The 20,968-nt window shown below is 40.2% G+C and overlaps 1 protein-coding gene and 1 long non-coding RNA gene across 3 annotated transcripts in view; one reads left to right on the top strand and one right to left on the bottom strand.

The window, feature by feature from the left end:
* The first annotated feature begins 100 nt into the window (after positions 1-100).
* LOC310852896 lies at positions 101-2,077 on the top strand. Its single transcript, XR_014568395.1, has 2 exons — positions 101-451; positions 1,727-2,077. It is a non-coding gene; the product is annotated as an uncharacterized lncRNA (long non-coding RNA).
* A 1,421-nt stretch (positions 2,078-3,498) lies between these two features.
* PRSS12 (serine protease 12) overlaps positions 3,499-20,968 on the bottom strand; it is a 50,536-nt gene continuing 33,066 nt past the window's right edge. For both annotated transcript variants that reach the window (XM_083756466.1, XM_083756465.1), the window contains exons 9-13: positions 11,012-11,217; positions 10,720-10,798; positions 10,159-10,281; positions 6,173-6,453; positions 3,499-5,401 (exon numbers count right to left, since the gene is read on the bottom strand). In XM_083756466.1, coding sequence (XP_083612592.1) covers positions 5,094-5,401; positions 6,173-6,453; positions 10,159-10,281; positions 10,720-10,798; positions 11,012-11,217 — 997 coding nt within the window. In that variant the 3' untranslated portion in view covers positions 3,499-5,093. The remainder of the gene's footprint in view (positions 5,402-6,172; positions 6,454-10,158; positions 10,282-10,719; positions 10,799-11,011; positions 11,218-20,968) is intronic.

Raw genomic sequence — 20,968 nt, 5'->3', positions numbered from 1 at the left:
CAACTGGCCCGGCCCCCGAGCCCCCGCCTCGTGTCTGAGAAGTGGGCGTGGCCTCCTCCCCATTATAAAAGCGCTCGCGAGGCGCGCGCCTCTTCCTTTTCGAGGGGGCTCTGGAGACGACGGTTGGGGTTTAGTCGGAAGAAGAGGAAGCGTGGGCCTGGGCCTAGGCCTAGGCGAGGGTGGGAAAAGGGAAGAGAAGTAGAGGGGGTGTTTCTTTTCCCGCGCAATGCTAGTAGTTGTTTCTCCTCAGTACACGCCTGTAACCAGGAGCGTGCTTTTAGCAAGAGAAGCGCCCCTTAGTCTCGGAGCGTAAGATGCTTCAGGAGAGCGGAGGGCATCTAGCGCGCATGCGCCTTAACTGTCGCGATGCTTAAAAGGAGGCTGCTGTTTCGGGAGGGGGAGGGCGGGGGGAGTCCGAGCGATGAACAGGAAAAGCCAAGCGCGCCTACAGGTAGGACAATTTACTTTACTTCGGAAGGGAATCCTGAGGGTCGCATTTTTGCGCTCCGGCGTCATTTTCAAATGCCAAGTAACGCGCGCCTCGTGCGCTCGCTGGGGCTGCCGGGTCAAGAGTGGGGCCGGGGACCAACTCCATGCTTCCATGGGACCTGCCAGCGTGGCAGCCTCCCTTCCTATTCATGGTAGAGCAAACGGTCACCTTGCCCCTTGGCATAGCTCGCACCATTTAATTGGGGCGAGACTCTGACTAGGGCAAGTAACAGCGTTCCTCCGGGAGGGGCAGGCCTTCTCGGCCCGCGCTGAGGGATCGTCGCCTGGAATGGGGAGGGGGAGGGTCGCCTTCATAAAAAGAGTTATCCCATCAGCCCCTTGTCAATGTTCAAATATGGCCTGCTTTGAAGCTACCCACAGTTGTGATATTAAGTTTTTTGGTAATCACTGCAAACTGCTGAAAGCTTCAAGGATAATATTGGGTAATATTTAGTAAGGCCTTACTAAAGGGCCTTGCTTGGGGGTGACCTTGTGGCCTAAAAACCGGTCATATTGAGCCTCCTTGAAGAAGAGTTTGGATTTGATATCCCGCCTTTCACTCCCTTTAAGGAGTCTCAAAGCGGCTAACATTCTCCTTTCCCTTCCTCCCCTTGAACTTTGTTTTCGGCAGTTAAGCTCCTGTTGGGGAGCCTCCTCCCTCTTTTAACTGAACTGGCTTTGGGTTTTTAATTGGAATTATGCTCTTACAAGCGTCAAGGTCATTCAAGGTCATTACTCCAAAAGCCCTCTTCAAAACCAACACATTCTGTGAAAGTGCGATTGAAATTAGAGCTGATAACTAAGAAGGCATGCATGACATCTTTAATTAGTCAAAACAAAAAAAAATTCCTTCCAGTACCACCTTAAAGACCAACTAAGTCAGTTCTTGGTATGAGCTTTCGTGTGCATGCACACTTCTTCAGATACCATGCACACGAAAGCTCATACCAAGAACTGACTTAGTTGGTCTTTAAGGTGCTACTGGAAGGAATTTTTTTTTGTTTTGACTATGGCAGACCAACACGGCTACCTATCTGTATCTTTAATTAGTATCCTTGGCATTTGACCAGCTGCTTAGTCTTTTGCAGTGCTATTTGCGGGAAAATATTTAAATACAACTTGATTGCACTAAATTACTTTTATACATTAACTTAATAATTTCCTTCATCTTTAAAAATGAGTTGTGATAAAATCTTGATGGGCTATAAAACTTAGCATCCTTTTTTTCTTTTTGCAGGATATATGTGCTTGCTACTGTTGAGTTTGAAGATGGGCAGTGGAAGTGGCACATGCTTCTGCTAAAAGTGTGTTAACAGGGTAGTCATGAAATTTTTGTTCTCAACAGTGTTACAGCAATGAAAACAAATAACTTTAGTGCCTGAAACAAAGCTAATATAAGCTGTAAATATTACAAGTGAATGCAGTTTAAATAATTGAAATTAATGTATAAGATTTGTTTGCTTTGTAAAGGCACTTTAACTTCTGTGGAGTAAATTGAGGAAAGTGCCTCCTCAGTTTGTATTTTTATGTGTATATATTGCCTTATGTTGTGGTTTTGATACAATAAAATTAAAATGGTTCAGAATTATTTACTGTTTTCCCAATTCAGTTGCTTGGTTTTAACCTGGCTGATCACAAAAACTTAAGTAGGTGTTGCAAATGCATCAGTGTGTGTGGTGCTTTACAAAACAGGAATCTCAAAGGCACTTTTCATTGAAGTCATTTGAAAAAAAACACCATTCCTGTGCCATAGTGTAACAGCCTACAAACAGTTGAATGTTTTCTCCTTTTATCTGTCTCCACTTATTTCCTTAGGACAGGGGCCTCACCTCGTGTACTCTGTAATCTGCCATGCACAATTTGTCATTTGACCTTGCCCCCCAAATTTTACAATTTAAAATTTAACAGTTTAGAAAAGAAGGGGGAATAGATCTTCCCTCTGCCTTAGCCAGCATGGACAGGGGTGAATGTTGGAGTAATATTTGGAGGGCACCATGTTGGCTGCCCTGTAGAAACAGTTTGGAGTATTAATTTGAATGAAAGGAGAGATAACATCACACTAGTGTTTTGAAAGAGTTCTAGGCATAACATCAAGGAAGAATGGAGTATTTTTGATGGAGCAGGTGACCTCCAGCTAAAAGCGAAAGACAAATCTGGCTTGTGAGCTGAAATGGATTGCCTGTAATTCAATTTGTCCACAAGGGGGTGGTGGTGGTGTTGAAATGGGAAATGTTAGCACAAGATACAGTGGTAACCTCGGGTTACATACACTTCCGGTTAGACTCCACTAACCCAGGAATATTACCTCGGGTTAAGAACTTTGCTTCAGGATGAGAACAGAAATCGTGCAGCAGGAGGCCCCATTAGCTAAAGTGGTGCTTCAGGTTAAGAACAGGCCTCCAGAACGAATTAAGTTTTTAACCTGAGGTACCACTGTACTATTGGCTACATAAATTAAAAGTGCGCTTTGATATCTATGATTTGCCCTGATAGCAGCTCTTGCATTTCCTTAAGTTAATTGCAACCTTGTACATACTTGGGTCCCTTTAAAGGGATAGAATCACAGTACATAACACATACCTTGTGTTTTAATTAAAATTACTTTGAAAGCTTCAGTCTTCTACAAATACTGTTGTGACTAGGAAAAGCGCTAAAAGATGAAGCAAGCACGTGCATCTTTGCATGTGTCCAAGTGAACACCTTACAAAGTACAGAATAGCCTATGAAAAGTTTAGTTTTTTGTTTGATAGGTGACGTTCCTTATTTGGGTGGGGAAGATTAGAAGAGCTGTATCAAAAGCATTAAAGAAACGAAAAGACAAAAGGTTAATGAGATTTCAAATGGACATACAGAGAAATGTTGGCCACAGTTAGCTGTTTGTTCCTAGGACAAACACAACAAGCATGTTTGAGATTCTTGCCTACTTGACACTTAAAACAAATGTAGGTGCACGTTGAGATCTATATCTTAAAAGTGAAATCTTCACTTGATTAAGCTTATAACAAAGACTTCAATAAATGGCAGGTTTTATTGTGCAAGTTATGTTTTATGGCTTTGATCAAAATATAAAATTGTGGCAGACTTCAATAAGATTGAAAACCATACTTTCTAGATAAGTTTTTGAGTGTACTGTACTGCTAAATGCTTAGACATACTGAAATTGCTTGATAAGTAAAGTCAGCCGAGTTTAAAACAAAATGTTGAATTCAGGAAGTTTTCAAATCACATTTCTAGTAAAATTGATTTAACTAATACAGCATAGTTTTGAAAAGGGAAAAATAGCCTAACACCTTGAATGTTCAACATACTTTGAGAAGACCTCTCCCCGCCCCTGTAGTTAGGTGGCTATTGTTTATTACAAACAATCTAGCAGTTTACATTTCATTAAAGAACTGTTTTGTTTCATAAGGGTGAAGGCTGCCTAACAAAAAATCAAGTACCAAGTGGAAAGTTACAGAAAGCTGTATAAATGGAGAAGTATCCATATAGAGCACAAAATTTATGTTTAAGTTAGGCATAGCTTTTTGCCACATTTGTATACTTTGCCATACAGGGCCAAATGTTTTTCTTGGTGATTTTTATATTTATTGCATTGACATTCTTCCCATATAAACCAGTCATCTGGGTTCTTTTCAAACCCATGTGTTTTTCAAACGATGCTGAGGTATTAGGTAAAAAATGCAACAAAACATACCCATACATGTAGAAACATCACTGAGTACATAAATGCACACCTATCATAACTAGGAAGCACCCAAAGGCCGACACGTTGCAATTAGGAATTTTGTGAAGGAAAGACACCAATCTCACAGGTACGGTATAGAACCAGATGATTGAGAACTACCAATCACCCTCTTGACACAGTTATTGCTATGTCTTTAAAAACATTTTTAAAAATTCAGTTAGAACAAACAAATGGTTATAGAATCTTACAGTTCATAAATAATGCAGTTTCCTATTTTATAATTAAACTTGAAACTCGGGTTGAAGTAAAATTGATTCTTTGTATCTTTTAAGTCCATTCTGGGTGCTACATAATGGTTTGAAATCTTTTCTATAGCCTCATGCAAAGGGATCATGGAAGGATTTATTGTCTGAAAAGAAAGCCTTAGTTCTAGGTCATGTAAATGTAATGGAAAGCTAGTAGTAAGCACAATCTAGTGTGTGAAGCCTTGCAGAAAGGCAAAAAGAAAAGCTCTTACAAATGAGTACAAAAAGTTGGGCCTGTCTGCTATATATATTACAAGCCAGTGTGAGGAGCGTAAATCAGTGAAGCTTTATTTTACTCTTGTCTAAAAAGTGTATTCTCATAAAATCTTGTATATGTATATTGCGCATTGATCTTTTACCACTTTACACATTTAAATAGGACAGGTCATGTTCATATGTATATCGAGAACTATTTGTGCAATTATTTAAATGTGCTATTCGTTGGGGATTTCATTGATGAGGGGGACACAATATTACTTCCCCCTGTGTTTCAATGTAAGTCAACATTACTTGTAAGATGAACTACCATATTATCCAACAAAACAAGCATACACAGAAAAATGTGTACAGCTTTGTACTGACTGTGCTGTTTGTGGTCAGTGGCACAAGCATGGTCATAGTTTGGTCACACTTCTTATCCAAGGTACAAAAGAGGAAACTTTGGTATAGACACCTGGAGAGTCTTTGACTCCACAGCCATAACCCCAGGAGGTCACCCCATATACAACCCAACTTTCTCCAGGGCGTTCACACATGAGTGGCCCACCACTGTCTCCCTGGCAGCTGTCCACGCGCTTCTGCTCTTGGAGGCTACCAGCACAGAGCATCCTTCCTGTGAACCTTGTCCGATAGCGTTCTTCACAGATTCTTTTAGGAAGCAGAGGGATGGCAGCTTGTTGCAATGTTCTTGAGTAAGCTCTTCCTGTGGAAGATAAATACTGGCTTTGACATACAGAATGTGAAATGTGTGTTAGAAATAATGCAGTCTTCCGCATTCCTTCCAGACATGTTATTTCTACGCAAGTCAACTGCCACGTACCATTGTTTTCACACTAATTAGGAGGGTCTTCATGATTGACAATAGTGGTTTTTTTGGAGGGAGACACCGCAAAACTATATATTAGGTTATTTCTGGCCAACTTTCTATAGGAAAAAATGGACAAAAACTATAATAAAAAGTATGTGGACGCAATGGAACCCATACCTCTAATTTATCTCCCAAGCCACCTCACTAGCAATAGAAGGCAACTTTTTGCAGTATTTTAAAATGCTGTGCGGGAATACTTGACTGAGACTTGTGCAAGCAATTCCCTTAAACCAGAAGTTGCCAAGGTGGGATACAGCATAATAATTTTAGACAATCCACTGCAACACACTGAGCACCATTAGAATAGAAAAATTAGCACCTGCCATATCTAAGGAACAACAAAAGTTGTTATAACAAGCAAAAATCCAGGCAGACCTGTCTGAAAAGCTTTCACTAGCTGGGTCATTCCATATTAAGTGATCCAACTTTTTTTACCTCATGTCATCCAGTTTTCTTCATATTTTGTACACTTGTTGAATGAGCAAAACTTAAGTTTAAATCTAAAATTTTAATTTTTTTATCTTATCCCATAGGTGAGTTATGACAAGAAGCCCACATTACCATAGTAAGGAAAAAATGATTTTGTGCTGTAAAAGCAATCCTTACCTGTGTCACCCCATCCAGTGATGTAACAATTGGGAGCAGTTTTCTGTGGCCTCTCTCGTCTGAGTGGCAAACAAGCAGGCAAGACATGGGTGCTAAAGCGAGCGCACTGTTCTTCGGGTCCTTGCAGCCTCACCAGCGCAATGTCATAATCACTGCTATCAGGCCTATATTCTTTGTGTTGCACAATCTCTTGTACTCCGATTTCTTCCTCGTACTCCTCGGGCACTAATGTGTGGTAGTCTCCAACACGCACCACATAGCTCCGAGTATTATTGCCATATCTAAGAAGAAGAAAATAAGCTATCACCTTTGGACTGATCTTCTCTGGTAAGACACTGGGAAAGTTTCATTAAAGATTCACGGTTTTTGTAAAATCCCCGCCCTGCCAAAAAGGGCCTCTACAATTTAGTAATAGTTTCAGCTACTGTAAACACAGAGGCCTGGTCAACTACGGTCAATTTATTTAATCAGTTCAGTCTGTTTTGACTAAAGAAAACCGTTTTACAGGATTAAGAACTCCAATAATAAATACATCATTGTATGTGCTTTAAAGAGTTTGCGTGTTTGATGTGATCTAGCACTGAGGAAAAGAACAACGGGGGCACATGACAGAAAGCCGTTTTCCAACACTAATATTTTGTATAGTTCTCTTGCAAATCCCCCTGTATTTCCTTTGTCTGGAAATTCAAATGGAAAAATGCAGCTGATGTTAAATAATAAAAAGTGCAATATGGAAAAATTGACCCTTGTTATCATGAACACCCACTCCCCACAAATTGTATTTTAATTATACTATTTTTTTAAAAAAACAAAAACAACATGAACACGTTTTTCCCGTAGGAAAAATAGTGTCATTTTCCTAACTGGTCAATGAAGATTGTTTTCAGGATTTATCTTCTGAGTTGAAACAAAGGCATGCTTTTTTTAAGAAAAAAGATTCAAAAATTATGTTGACAACTTTTAAAAAAGGTTCATAAATACAGTTTGCTCACAGGATGGTGTGAAGGGCAGCAAGGACTTGTAGAATCATTGATATTTCAGAAAGATAAAAATCCTTCACACAGCATACTCGCATATATCTAAATTGTGGCTATCATTCATGGGAGTCCTTGTGACTTAATCTAAGCAGCTGAGCTAAAGGTAAAAATAGCATTGTTGCCCCAATACAATTGATTTTCCAGTTTGAGATTTGTATTCCTGATATATAATATGAAGGGAGAGAAAACACATTTCCTAAGTTCATTTGCAATGAAATTTCTAACTTCTGATACTCTCAGTGTTCTCTCCCACTATTTAGAAAGTTGTTCTAAAACTATTTTTTCACATAAGAACGACAATTTTGAGAATGATAAGCTAAGTATTCATTGGTATACATTTATGAATCTCACCATATTGTATATTTCAGGTTTCTGTGCTGGCTGTTACAATTTAAGAAATAATTTCATGTCAATAGTGGTGTGAATAAGCTTCAAATACTATGGAAATGTGTTTTCCAGTGACCCGCCAGCCTAGAATCTTGACATTAATTTACTTGTAGGAACTCTACCACCTGAATGAGAGAAATCAATAGAATACTTTGACTTAATTTGAAAATGTCACAACTCAGTCACAAATGATGTGTTCTGACACCCACAGCAAAGAGGTGGCTTGTCTCCCTTCTGACAATGCTTGTGGCTTTGCTTCGATCTTCTTTGAAGAATGAAGGATAGTTGTTCACAGTAATGAATACATGAAGAGCTGAATTAAACCTCAGTACTTAATGATGCAGCAAAAAGCTCTTATTGAAATTGCCTATATGTGGACAAGTAAACCGATTTTGTTTCCTGCACACTAGTCAATAAAAAATTCCCCACTAGGCTATCGTTTCCCATAAAGCAAAGGTATATTTACCATTTGCAGTTTGGAAAAATCTGTAAAATAGAGGCAGCCTTTCGGATACAGATATATAGAACCAGAGGCATAGCTGGGGGGGGGGGGCAAGGCACAGTTGGCGCCACACCATGGGGAGTGGCACCACGGGGCCTGCAGTGCGTCCGAGTCATGCGTCTCTTCGCACTGCCCGAAACAGCTGAGGGAGAGGCAGCGAGCAGACTGCATTGCAAGCTCCGCGCTGCCCACAAAGGCATCATTCAGCTTGCATCTGCCCTAGCGGCTAGCTATGCCGTTGTATAGAACAGATTATATTTTGTATGATTTGGCAGATTTTGGGTGACAAATGACTAGGACAGATTAGGAGACGTTTGTGTGTATTCTTGTGTGAGAATATGCAAATAATATTCTGTGACCTAAATGCTGCAGAATTTTGAAACTCCAGAGTATGGGTCATGCATGAGCTCCTCAGTGCTAGAAATCCGTTGTAGTTCTTTTTCAGTATCTAGCCTAGCAAAGGTGCTTTCTGTCAATGCAATGTCCTGAAACAGCACCGCATGTGTAGGCTGGGAAATAAGAGATAGCACAGTTGTTCTTTTGCGGTGAACTCACACTGGTTTAGGAAGAAAGCCGAAAAGTAAAGGCTGCAGAGCGTTTTATGTGTACTTGCTCTACCATGCAGCAGATTATTCACAGAGCAGATGTATTAAAAAGTTTAAAAAGCTTCCTGATACAGGAACGGATTAGGTTCCCTGCCGAATTCCACTCCCCACATCACTTCTTCAGCGGGTGAGATTATATACTAAGAGGATAACAATTTGGCTGAAGTTACCAGTCCCTTAGCCAATTTTTACAGCCCTCTTTAGACTATTGTAAACATAAGCACCACTGTATGCATGCACACAGCCTCCTCTGAGAACTGCTTGTACTGTATTAAGTAGTCACTGACAGACTGATAATAACCATCACTGAGAAACACACAATTACCCTACAGGAAGTTGCAAGAGCTGAGCTATGGAACTCATCGCTACAAAGAAAAACGCTGTGGGAAAGAAACTTAACAATTTCCAAAGGTGAATTTGATATTGGTAGAAAATGGTGTCAGTGCTTGCTAGCTGATTATGCCAAACTTTTCCTGCATCTGCCAACATTTTGCAACTGGCTCAGCCCTCACACCACAATCTCAACTTTCTCAAGTGGGTCCCGAGGGTAGAAACTGTAAGAATCCCTGCACTGTTGTAATATCTCTTCAGGCTCATCCAATAGCAATGCAGCTAGAGGAACTTGCTGTTAAATTTGTCTCTCTTTACTCAGCATATTTAGTGACTTTTCGTCATTTTAAGAGGAAGTTCTATTCATCTCAGTCAAGCTTGAATGATGCTGTACTATAACAAAGCTTTTAAGGAATCTAGACTACATATCATGCTTGTACAGTAGATCCACTTCACACATATTTTATGATCTATGCTTAAGTTATTTTAAACTACTACATGAACTTCCACTTTATTTCTGATTCTGTGAATTTGGACAGGGAGTGGGTGTGGAAGGGAGGCTATGTTAAATACATTTTAGATATTTCTACTGGCCAATGTAGACACGTTTGTTACCTACAAGGTAGCTTTATATGCACTAGAAGCAAGAAAACAATTACTCTTTTTTTAACCCCAATGTTGTTGACTGTTAGGGAATTTCAAAATCTAAATCAGGTTGAGAACAGGATCTGTTTAGAAGGCAGGATGCTGAGCTCTGCCATCCTCCACAGGAGCGCAGCGGGAACTCCAAAGGCTTCGGGTTCCTTTTGCTGAAGCCAGGAGAGCAAGACTCTTCTGGCTTCAGCAGAGAGGGAGAGCTGTGCAGCGCCCCTTCAGCGAAGCGGGAGGAGAAATGGAAGGGGCTCCGTTTCACCTGCCGCTTCACTGAAGGGGCGCTGAGCAGAGAGGGGGAGAATTTTCCCCCCCTGTTCTACCCCTCCTATGGTCCGGTGCATCCTATGGTCCAGTTCAACCTATAGAGTGAAAAATACGATAACTGTCAGTGGGGTCTTTGTCTTCCTTGCACTGGTCTCCTTCCTATACTAATGACCAATACATAGCCACCTGCAAATCATGCAATGGTACCTCTTAAAACAGTGTGCTGCCGTAAGCACCCAGCAGCTGCTGATGAGAGTGGCACCACACAATAATCTTCCATCACCATGGGATGATTTCAAGCGCAGAGCAACTTGCCAGGGCCATCCACCTCTAGAAAGATAACAAGAATAATTCAGCTTAATATTCCATGCAATATAAGGGTCTATGTGAAGTAGCAACTGGCGCGTTCTCTTTGATACAGCACCTTCTCTTGTGCTTTGTTTTCAATAGTTCAGCGACATTAACTGATGAGACTTGTTAAGTGACATTCTGAATTAAGATTACATTTATACATTATTCGGCAAGCGGCAGTCTTTTCTCCTATTGTAAACCAATAAAACCAGCTCTTCTTGAGCTACATGTTTTGTTGCAAACAAGATTGCCACTGTATCTCACCTGGAAATGACAATAAATGAGCCTGGGACATGCAAGCAAGGTGTGTGCCCGATGACTGAGCTAAGGCCCTCGCCTTTTCACATGATGGCTCTTTGAATCCAAGCTAATAGCTTTTTGCCAAAGTATCATTTTCTAAAAAATTGCTCCATTTACCTTAAAGAATTTTTCCCTCCAATGATCCGCTTCTGCCGACGATGCAGTAACCTCAAACCACACACAGAAGAAAGAGAATCTATGCAGGAATGAAATCATAGACATTAGAGTCTCCCATCAGGAAACAGCAGAGCACTATTTCAATTGTTGGCTTGTTTTCCGTACGCCATTACTAGGGCTGACCCACTACTTCTGTATTTTTTTTATTAAAAAAACCACACACAATCCACATCAATATATTTTTTCCTCCTTCCAGCAAGCACTGAAGAAATCAATATAATACCCACTTCACCTTTATTACTGTTTGCAGGTGCCTTCTTGCTAAGGTAGTCACAGATCACCCCCGCATCTTCACTATGACGACAATTGTGTCTGCCAATATCCTGTTTAATGCAGTCAGCAAGAGATCTTTCATTTCCTGTACATTTCACATTGTCCACATGGATGGGGCCCTTTCCTTCTCCAAAATATGCCATGGTCCTTGCTCGTGCAGAACCTCTAGAAACAGAAAATTTTAAAGGTGGCTTTTTTATTAAGACACTACAGCAACAATAGCAATTGAGGTTCAATACAAATTATCTTCCATCTTTAATATTGCCTGCTACAGGAAAATATAAATATCTGTAATTAGTAGACATATCAATGGTTTTGAAAATTAATAGCAACAGTTCAGATCAAACCACACCACAACAGGATGTCCAGTCCAACTACTCACTCCTTGAAATCTATCTACACTGAGAAAAACAGCAGCTATGGTCATGACAGTAGCAGTGTCCACACAGCATGGTAAACCATAATTGCCGTATTGGCCTGAATATAAGCCGCACCCGAATATAAGCCACTTCCTTAAAATTCTGCAGGCACTCACACCCATTCCATTTTACCGTATGTCTGTTTCAGCAGCAATATCATAAAAGTCACTTTTCATGGTCAGAATTTGGGGAAAAGCTGAGAGTTATATTCAGGCCAATATGGTAATGGTTTACCATAAATGCACAAGAGGCCCCCATTTTGCACCTCTCCTCTTATCCAGCAGGTCCAACAAACCACAGTTGCTCACTTAGCATTACACCATATTTTGTTACACCAAGGTTTGTTCTTCGCTTATTAATTGTTGTTTGAACACAACAAACCATGATCCCTTGTTTGGCCATAACACTTAAGTCAGGAATCATGCTATGTTGCTCTTACTGGCTACAGAAGTGTTGTGACGAGAGCCTCTTGGGCATTTACACTAAGCATTAACTACAGTTTATCATGATGTATGAAATGGGTCAACATATCGACCTGCATTAACAGCTCATTGTCAATACAATATTGCAGTTGGTGATCTTGCACTTTTCTTCTTTTTTGTTAGCCCAACAGATCTTAGGGCTATTTCATAAAGCATCACATATCCTTGCACAGTACTATGCAGTATTCATACATCATAATGTTATCCAACATAAACTGGTTCAACTGCAACATATTGGGATCTGCAAGCTATATATTTTCCTTAATCCGTTTAATCTTTGCATAAAATCAGCAGCTGTGTGAGTTAAAAATACTGTATTTTATAGTGTGACTCTTCTAGGAAGCTAAACTCATTCAGACAGGGAAGAATCCTTATGCTACATTTTGCTGCAAACCTTGCCTACAAATAAGGCACTCTGAAATAAATCATTAATATTGCACATCAAATAATTAATAAGCGGTATACAGGGCCCCAACAAAAGCCCATTTAATTTTGTACTGACATTAGCAACACCAGTCTCCACAAGCAGCCGATTAGATGATAAACTTAAATTTGAGGCATACTACTTCAGCTTGCAAGAGGGTTAAATGCTCCTCCAAACGAAACATCCCCTGAGTGTAGAAATCTAACATGCCAGGAAGAAAGTTGGTTGAGAACCCTTCTTTCTGACATCCAGTTTTCTATATGCAGGGACTTTTTTTCCTTTTCAGACATGCCAATCCCTATCTGCAGTTTGCAACGCTACAGTTGAAAAACAGATTTCCCATTTCATCTGTTGTTTGTAGGAGCTAGGTCACAGGTATCTGACAAGAAGACATATTTTATCATCTGAGTAGCTATACTTCAGCTTCTGCAAACTGGATAGCTCCTTCTGTCCATGAATCCAGTGGCAAAGTGTGAGAAGTCAACTTTTGCACCATTCCCACACTAGTCTAAAATCAACAAAAGTTACCTCCCCACTTTTGATGTCTGGATCAAAAGTCATGTCTGGATCCAGCCCATTATGCTGTTCCTTTGGTCAACATCTAACATTTTCATGTTCAATTGCTTCTTAAACCATGGTTGGGTATCATATAATATCAATTCTACATTTATCAGTTTGTAAGGGAAGAATGTGATATCATGTGAGATGCTGCTTTCCCAGAGAGCAATTATAAATCAAATTTATTGTGTACTCATTGGTCACTGCAAGTTTCATCATGTGTCTTTTACAAAGACTTGTGTCATCTGCCAACATTATTAAATCCATTTCCAACCAACTTGTATAAACAGAAAGAAATGAATACTCCAGGATTAAAATAATTTCATTCTTACAGTTTCACAGTTTCTCAGCCAGGAATCATGCAGCATAATTTGAAGTTGGGGAAATATACTATAAAATGTTTTTGCTGTCCCTGCCAATCCTAGATTGGCTATAAACCTTAGTATAAGGCACTTACTATACAGGAAACCAGTCTGCAATCATAGTGTTCTCTTAGGATGTCCACATTATCTAAGTGAATAAAACACACAGCTCTATGGAGAGTTCTCAATCTCAGCATCTAAATGTGCATTGCAGATGTCCTTTTTTTAGTGTTCAAGAGGCTGATAAATTCAACCCTACTGTAGGTAAGGGAGACATCCGTTCTGACTTGCTGACTTTTGCAAATTATTAGGCAAATCATGCAAGCAGTTTTTATGGGTGAAAGCTACCTCGCATCCCCCAAAAATATACAATCGCAGACAGCACTGCTTATAAAAAAAGTTCCTTTCAAGGGCAGATGCCATTTTGTTTAGTCCTTATGAAGTTAATATAATCCAAAGTATTACTTTAGTCATAATTAATACATGGGCTTATATCAACTCTTAAAATTATGAAGTGTATGAGCTACAGAGTAAAAATCATTCCCTCTGCACCTGCATAAGTTGGAATCAACTACACACCTGCTCTTTTTTGGGGAGGGAGTGCTACCCCCTCCAGAGCAAGTAGCTTGCCTGCTGCCCAGAGCCACCAATCTGCAGTATCTCCTTATCAGGATCCATATTAAGTTTACTGACCTTCATCCAGCCCATTACTGATTCCACATATCAGTCCAACACCTTAAACAAACAGCCTCTCCTGATTCTGCTGGAATGGCAAGAGTGAGCTGGGTTGGTAAACATACTTTACCCCCAAAACTCTGGAAGACAGCTTCTGGCAGTTTTTTTTTATAAAGGTTAAATAGGATTGTGCCTTGATGGTTTGAAGCATGCTTAAAATATCCTCTATAAAAACAAAAATCCAGTGCACTCCATTAAAAAGTTTTATAAGATGAAATTTTCACCAGTTCCTGGGACATGAACATATTGGTTGTATCCAACTAAGTTTTGCTAAGAGTAGGCCCAGTGAAATTAATAGACCTAAGTTAGTCATGTTCTCCATAAATTTAAATGGGTATACTCTAGTGCAACTAACATTAGAGGCAACTCTTTTATACAGTTCAATCAATTGCAGAGACACCAATATTGACAGGGCCCGGACGTGCATTGCGAATGTGTGAGGTCATGTCATGTCATCACAATATCTGGAGGAGACCGAGCACTAAGGGGGAGCCAGTCACTGAAGGTGTGCTGCACTTGGCTCCACACTCAACTTCGTCTGCCCCCTCAACACTGAGGGGCCCAGCCCCCTTCCAACAAATATTGAGTGGGGCGAAGATACCTTGTCCCCCTAGAGTTGGCACACCTGGTCCATTGGATCAGTTCAACACTAAAACCAACAATACAGGTAAAAATACTACTAAGCTGAGGCCTTTGGAGAGGTTTGGGTAGCAAAGGAGAATGGGGTTTCAGGGGCTAGTTTAGCAGTCCCTCCTTTTTTGGGATGGGGCAAGATATACAACTGACTATTGTGGATGAACCCTTTTAGTTAGATGTATTGTATTAATTGATCAGTTTGCTATGTATTACATTTCTGAATGTTACTTTTGTTGCAAGTCACTTTAAAACTTATTTGTGAAAAGGGACAAATAGATAATCAAAAGTCCAATAAAACAAATGCAAACAAAATTTCAGAAAACCCCACTTGGTCCATAACAAAGAATGAAAGAGCCTAGAAATTTGAATTTGTATGAGTTGCACGTGTATAGCAAGGAAACCCAAAGAATAATGACCTTAAGCAGCGCTATCCGTTCATCTTCACAAAATGGACCTAAGATTATTTGTTTAACTTGTTAGCCACAAACTACATGCCTCTTCTTGTTCCAAGTTCTCTCTCACCCCCCCTTCACCCATGAACAATTATATAGATTGCAGATATTGCAAGGAATGTTCAACTCCCTGACAGCTGTTTTTCCCCATATATGAGCTAAGTCTGCCAGACAGTGACAAAGTGCAGGAGACCTTTTTAAAGTTACATCTACTGCTGGAATCCAGAGTTAAGCACTTCTTTTCAAGATCCATCCAAGGCTATTTAACAACTCAATTTCCTTGGGTACCATAAGGAAATTAGTTCATATTGAACAGCCATTGCTTAATCTATCACTAAATACAACTTATCATTGCGTATATATCATAAACCAAGAAGACTCAGAGCCCTTCCATATTTATTTTTCATGCTAATGACCATCATATATGGCCGTTGAGTAAATCCAGAAAACTACAAATTGCTAATACAGCATCCTGTGGAGCATCTCTAGAAACACAACAATGTTCAACAACATTAGCTCTTGCTTAATAAAGAAAAGTGATTTCTTTAACTCTGAAAACCTGGGGGCATTTCATGCTAGAACAAGAGGCCTTGTTATTAGAGCTTCCTGTACAATGTTATCTTAAGATAGACTCCTACGTAACATGGATTTCTTCATAAGCCCCAGCTGTATTTGCTGGGCTACCATATAAGGCATCTCAAAGCAAACCATGGACAGACATGTTTGAGCTGAACAACTCCTATTCATGCTTTTATGACTTCAGTGAGACATAGTACCAAGTAAATATATACAGGATTGCAGGCTTCACTCTGATTTTAATCTAGATAGAGGCTCCTCTCTGTTAGATACTGTTTGGTGGCTAAAGTATAACATCATGCAGATTGTAATAGTTTTAGAGAGCAACACTACATTCAAAATAAAGAGTTCTCAATGGACATATAAAGAACATTTGGTATTAGAATAAATATCCACTACATGCCCAAATTATGATCAATAAATATCCACTACATGCCCAAATAAATATCCACTACATGCCCATAGAATGATCTCGATACGAATCCAAGGCAGACCTTTTAACATCACAGTAATCCAAGTTTATGCACCAACTACTTGTGCTGAAGAAACTGAAATTGACCAATTCTATGAAGACTTACAAGACCTTATAGAAGTGACACCAAAGAAGGATGTTCTTCTCATTATAGGGGATTGGAATGCTAAAGTAGGGAGTCAAGAGATAAAAGGAACAACTGGCAAGTTTGGCCTTGGAGATCAAAACGAAGCAGGGCAAAGGCTAATAGAGTTCTGTCAAGAGAACAAGCTGGTCATCACAAACACGCTTTTCCAACAACACAAGAGACGACTCTACACATGGACATCACCAGATGGGCAGCATCGAAATCAGATTGATTATATTCTCTGCAGCCAAAGATGGAGAAGCTCTATACAGTCAGCAAAAACAAGACCTGGAGCTGACTGTGGCTCAGATCATCAGCTTCTTATAGCAAAATTCAAGCTTAAACTGAAGAAAGTAGGAAAAACCACTGGGCCGGTAAGATACAATCTAAGTCAAATCCCTTATGAATACACAGTGGAAGTGAGGAACAGGTTTAAGGATTTAGATTTGGTGGACAGAATGCCTGAAGAACTATGGATGGAGGCTCGTAACATTATACAGGAGGCAGCAACGAAAACCATCCCAATGAAAAGGAAATGCAAGAAAGCAAAGTGGCTGTCCAATGAGGCCTTACAAATAGCGGGGGAGAGAAGGCAAGCAAAATGCGAGGGAGATGGTGAAAGATACAGGAAATTGAATGCAGATTTCCAAAGAATAGCAAGGAGAGACAAGAAGACCTTCTTAAACGAGCAATGCAAAGAAATAGAGGAAAGCAATAGAATGGGAAGAACCAGAGATCTGTTCAAGAAAATTGGAGATATGAAAGGAACATTTCGTACAAAGATTTCCACAATAAAGGACAAAAGTGGAAAGGACCTAACAGAAGCAGAAGACATCAAGAAGAGGTGGCAAGAATACACAGAGGAATTATACCAGAAAGAAATGGATGTCTCGTATACCCCAGGTAGTGTGGTTGCTGACCTTGAGCCAGACATCCTGGAAAGTGAAGTCAAATGGGCCTTAGAAAGCACTGCAAATAACAAGGCCAGTGGAAGTGATGGCATTCCAGCTGAACTATTTAAAATTTTAAAAGATGATGCTGTTAAGGTGCTACACTCAATATGCCAGCAAGTTTGGAAAACTCAGCAGTGGCCAGAGGATTGGAGAAGATCAGTCTACATCCCAATCCCAAAGAAGGGCAGTGCCAAAGAATGCTCCAACTACCGCACAATTGCACTCATTTCACACGCTAGCAAGGTTATGCTTCAAATTCTACAAGTAAGGCTCAAGCAGTATGTGGACCGAGAACTCCCAGAAGTGCAAGCTGGATTTAGAAGAGGCAGAGGAACCAGAGACCAAATTGCAAACATGCGCTGGATTATGGAGAAAGCTAGAGAGTTCCAGAAAGACATCTACTTCTGCTTCATTGACTATGCAAAAGCTTTTGACTGTGTCGACCACGGCAAACTATGGCAAGTTCTTAAAGAAATGGGAGTGCCAGATCACCTCATCTGTCTCCTGAGAAATCTCTATGTGGGACAAGAAGCTACAGTTAGAACTGGATATGGAACAACTGATTGGTTCAAAATTGGGAAAGGAGTACGACAAGGCTGTATTTTGTCTCCCTGCTTATTTAACTTATATGCAGAATTCATCATGCGAAAGGCTGGGCTGGATGAATCCCTAGCCGGAATTAAGATTGCCGGAAGAAATATCAACAACCTCAGATATGCAGATGACACAACCTTGATGGCAGAAAGTGAGGAGGAATTAAAGAACCTTTTAATGAGGGTGAAAGAGGAGAGCGCAAAATATGGTCTGAAGCTCAACATCAAAAAAACAAAGATCATGGCCACTGGTCCCATCACCTCCTGGCAAATAGAAGGGGAAGAAATGGAGGTAGTGAGAGATTTTACTTTCTTGGGCTCAATGATCACTGCAGATGGTGACAGCAGCCACGAAATTAAAAGACGCCTGCTTCTTGGGAGAAGGGCAATGACAGGCCTAGACAGCATCTTGAGAAGTAGAGACATCACCTTGCCAACAAAGGTTCGTATAGTTAAAGCTATGGTTTTCCCAGTAGTGATGTATGGAAGTGAGAGCTGGACCATAAAGAAGGCTGATCGCCGAAGAATTGATGCTTTTGAATTATGGTGCTGGAGGAGACTCTTGAGGGACAGTCCCATGGACTGCAAGAAGATCAAACCTCTCCATACTGAAGGAAATCAACCCTGAGTGCTCACTGGAAGGACAGATTGTGAAGCTGAGGCTCCAGTACTTTGGCCACCTCATGAGAAGAGAAGACTCCCTGGAGAAGACCCTGATGTTGGGAAAGATGGAGGGCACAAGGAGAAGGGGGCGACAGAGGACGAGATGGTTGGATAGTGTTTTCGAGGTTACCAGCATGAGTTTGAGCAAACTGCGGGAGGCAGTGGAGGACAGAGGTGCCTGGCGTTCTCTGGTCCATGGGGTCACGAAGAGTCGGACACGACTAAACGACTAAACAACAACAACATGCCCAAATTATACACAGGTATTCCCCCATCACATATAAGAGGGCGATGTAATTTAAAGCACCAAAGGAGTGCTTTTCGTGCTATAATGTTTACTTTATAACCTTGTTTATTTAATACATGCATGTTCTTTCCATTGCTGCTATGTCTTGGTCATGTTTTCATTGGCTGACATTTTTATGATATCAAAAGTACTTACTACATTTTATGTTACATTTCCCCACTATAAATATTAATCTGCGACTACAGCAAGCTCACTAATGTACAGGTGTAAAATATTAACTGAGGTTTAGGAAGATAGCCAAATCTATAAGCTTTTTCAGTTCAGTTACTTGGATTTATTTTTTTATGGAACATCATCATCTTAATATTTAGAAAGTCTACCAAACTTTGGCAATTATGCAGGCAACCAACGTTACTGTTCCATTCCACTGATGCAATCTACAAATTTCAGTATTCTTCCAGAAATCTAATGCCAAAGAACACAATACAGAGCCACACAGTTAGTTCTACGTGATCAAAAGGGTTTTGGGCTTGGATAGCAAAGAGGAATGATTCATTATGTGAATGCATGGCGGCCATGCGTCAAGCTCCTCCACATGGTCTAATCACCACTCTCAACCTTTGCATTGTCTAGTAGAACTTATGCATGTCTTGGCATTCAGCAATTGTTCATGCCTGCAGCATGTCATTGGCTGCCAGCAGCAGAGGTTGGTGGGGACACAGAGTGTCATGACGTCTGAACACAAGAAAATTCTATTTAACTAAAATATTTATACCTCAGCTTTCCACCATTTTGATTCTCAAGCCAACTTATGAACAAAAGATGCAACAATATAAATACCAACTATAAAACAAATCTAACAATTTGAGAACATATGAAACAGAAAAAATAAAAACAGCAGGGGAAGAAAAATAAAACATCAGAAAAGCATAAAATGTAAAAGACTCACAGCAACTATACAAAAATCAATATTAAGTGTATCAGTGACTCAGATGAATAGGACAGGTTTAGCATTATGATAATAATGGCTGCAGGCAAATATGCCTAAAAAGGAAGCTACACAGTCTTGGTGCCATTGCAGAAGAGATTCTGTCCACAGTAGTCACCTGTCTAACCTGGATTAGATGCAATAGCCATGGAGCGGAAGGGGGTCACAAGACACAGAGCTGCTAATTTTCATGGCAGCCGTGCATTTGAGAAAGGCTGTAGCTTAGCTGTAGTGCATATTTTGCATGTGAAAGGTCCCAGGTTCAATTTCTGGCTTCTCCAAGTAGGATTGTGTGGTTCATTCATGAAATGTACTGTAAGTATTTATACATGCTGACAAGTTCTCTGGATTTTTACCAAATAAGTTAATTTCTTCAGTTTAAGTGGCACAAGTGTAAATCAAAGGTATTTAAAGAAACCTCAAGACCCTCTAGGTTTTCCATACATAGCTGTGATTTATATCTGAGCCGCCATAAGTAAGGTGAGGAATTTGTTTGCTTTAGATTGTTTTTCTTGGGAAATGTTGAAGCTCCTAGACCACATAAGTGATATATAGTGGAATTTAAAAAGAGAATGAAGTTATTATATGCACATTTCCTCAAAGCTGGGCAAGCTTTTTTTCCATTATTGTATTTAATAAAATGTGGCATGAATAGTAGCATTTAGGACTTTTCAACATTTCATGGCAATACACAATTTGTCTCAACTGAATTTAAGAAAGCCAGTTTTGAAGATACACCAGTCCAATGTTTCAGTGTTCACATGAAAACAGGATTGTCATCAGATGTTTGGCTTAGGTCCCAGCCAGACTTGCACTCTTTTGTGGGAGGGATTCCATTGCATACTGGAGCATGTAAGTTTGCTCAATTAAAGTGGCTTAAAGGACTCTGGGCACACATTGGTGCAACAAGCCCACTCTTTGTGTTAAGGAAAGCAATGGGGAAATGCACTAGAAAGTGTGGGATAACTAGGAAGTCATATAACCTGTCCTATAACCTCCACATAAACCAGTCAGGCTTCTCAACTGATTCTCTAGTGGTACTGAATGCTGACCACCAGAGAGATTTGTAAAATAGAACAAATGACACTGTCCAAAATCCTCAGGCACCCTGAATGAAAAGTGAGCAGAATAGAAACCCTGAATCCCACCTATGAGATATAAGCACATGTACAATCCCATGCGCGGCATTCCTGGGGGAAACTATATAAGCTTGTATTGAGGCACAAGAA

This window comes from Podarcis gaigeae (genome assembly GCF_964106915.1).
Source record: "Podarcis gaigeae genome assembly, chromosome: 9".
NCBI lineage: Eukaryota > Metazoa > Chordata > Lepidosauria > Squamata > Lacertidae > Podarcis > Podarcis gaigeae.
The sequence above is the reverse complement of the archived record's forward strand: the minus strand, read 5'-3'. Positions and strand labels throughout refer to the sequence as shown.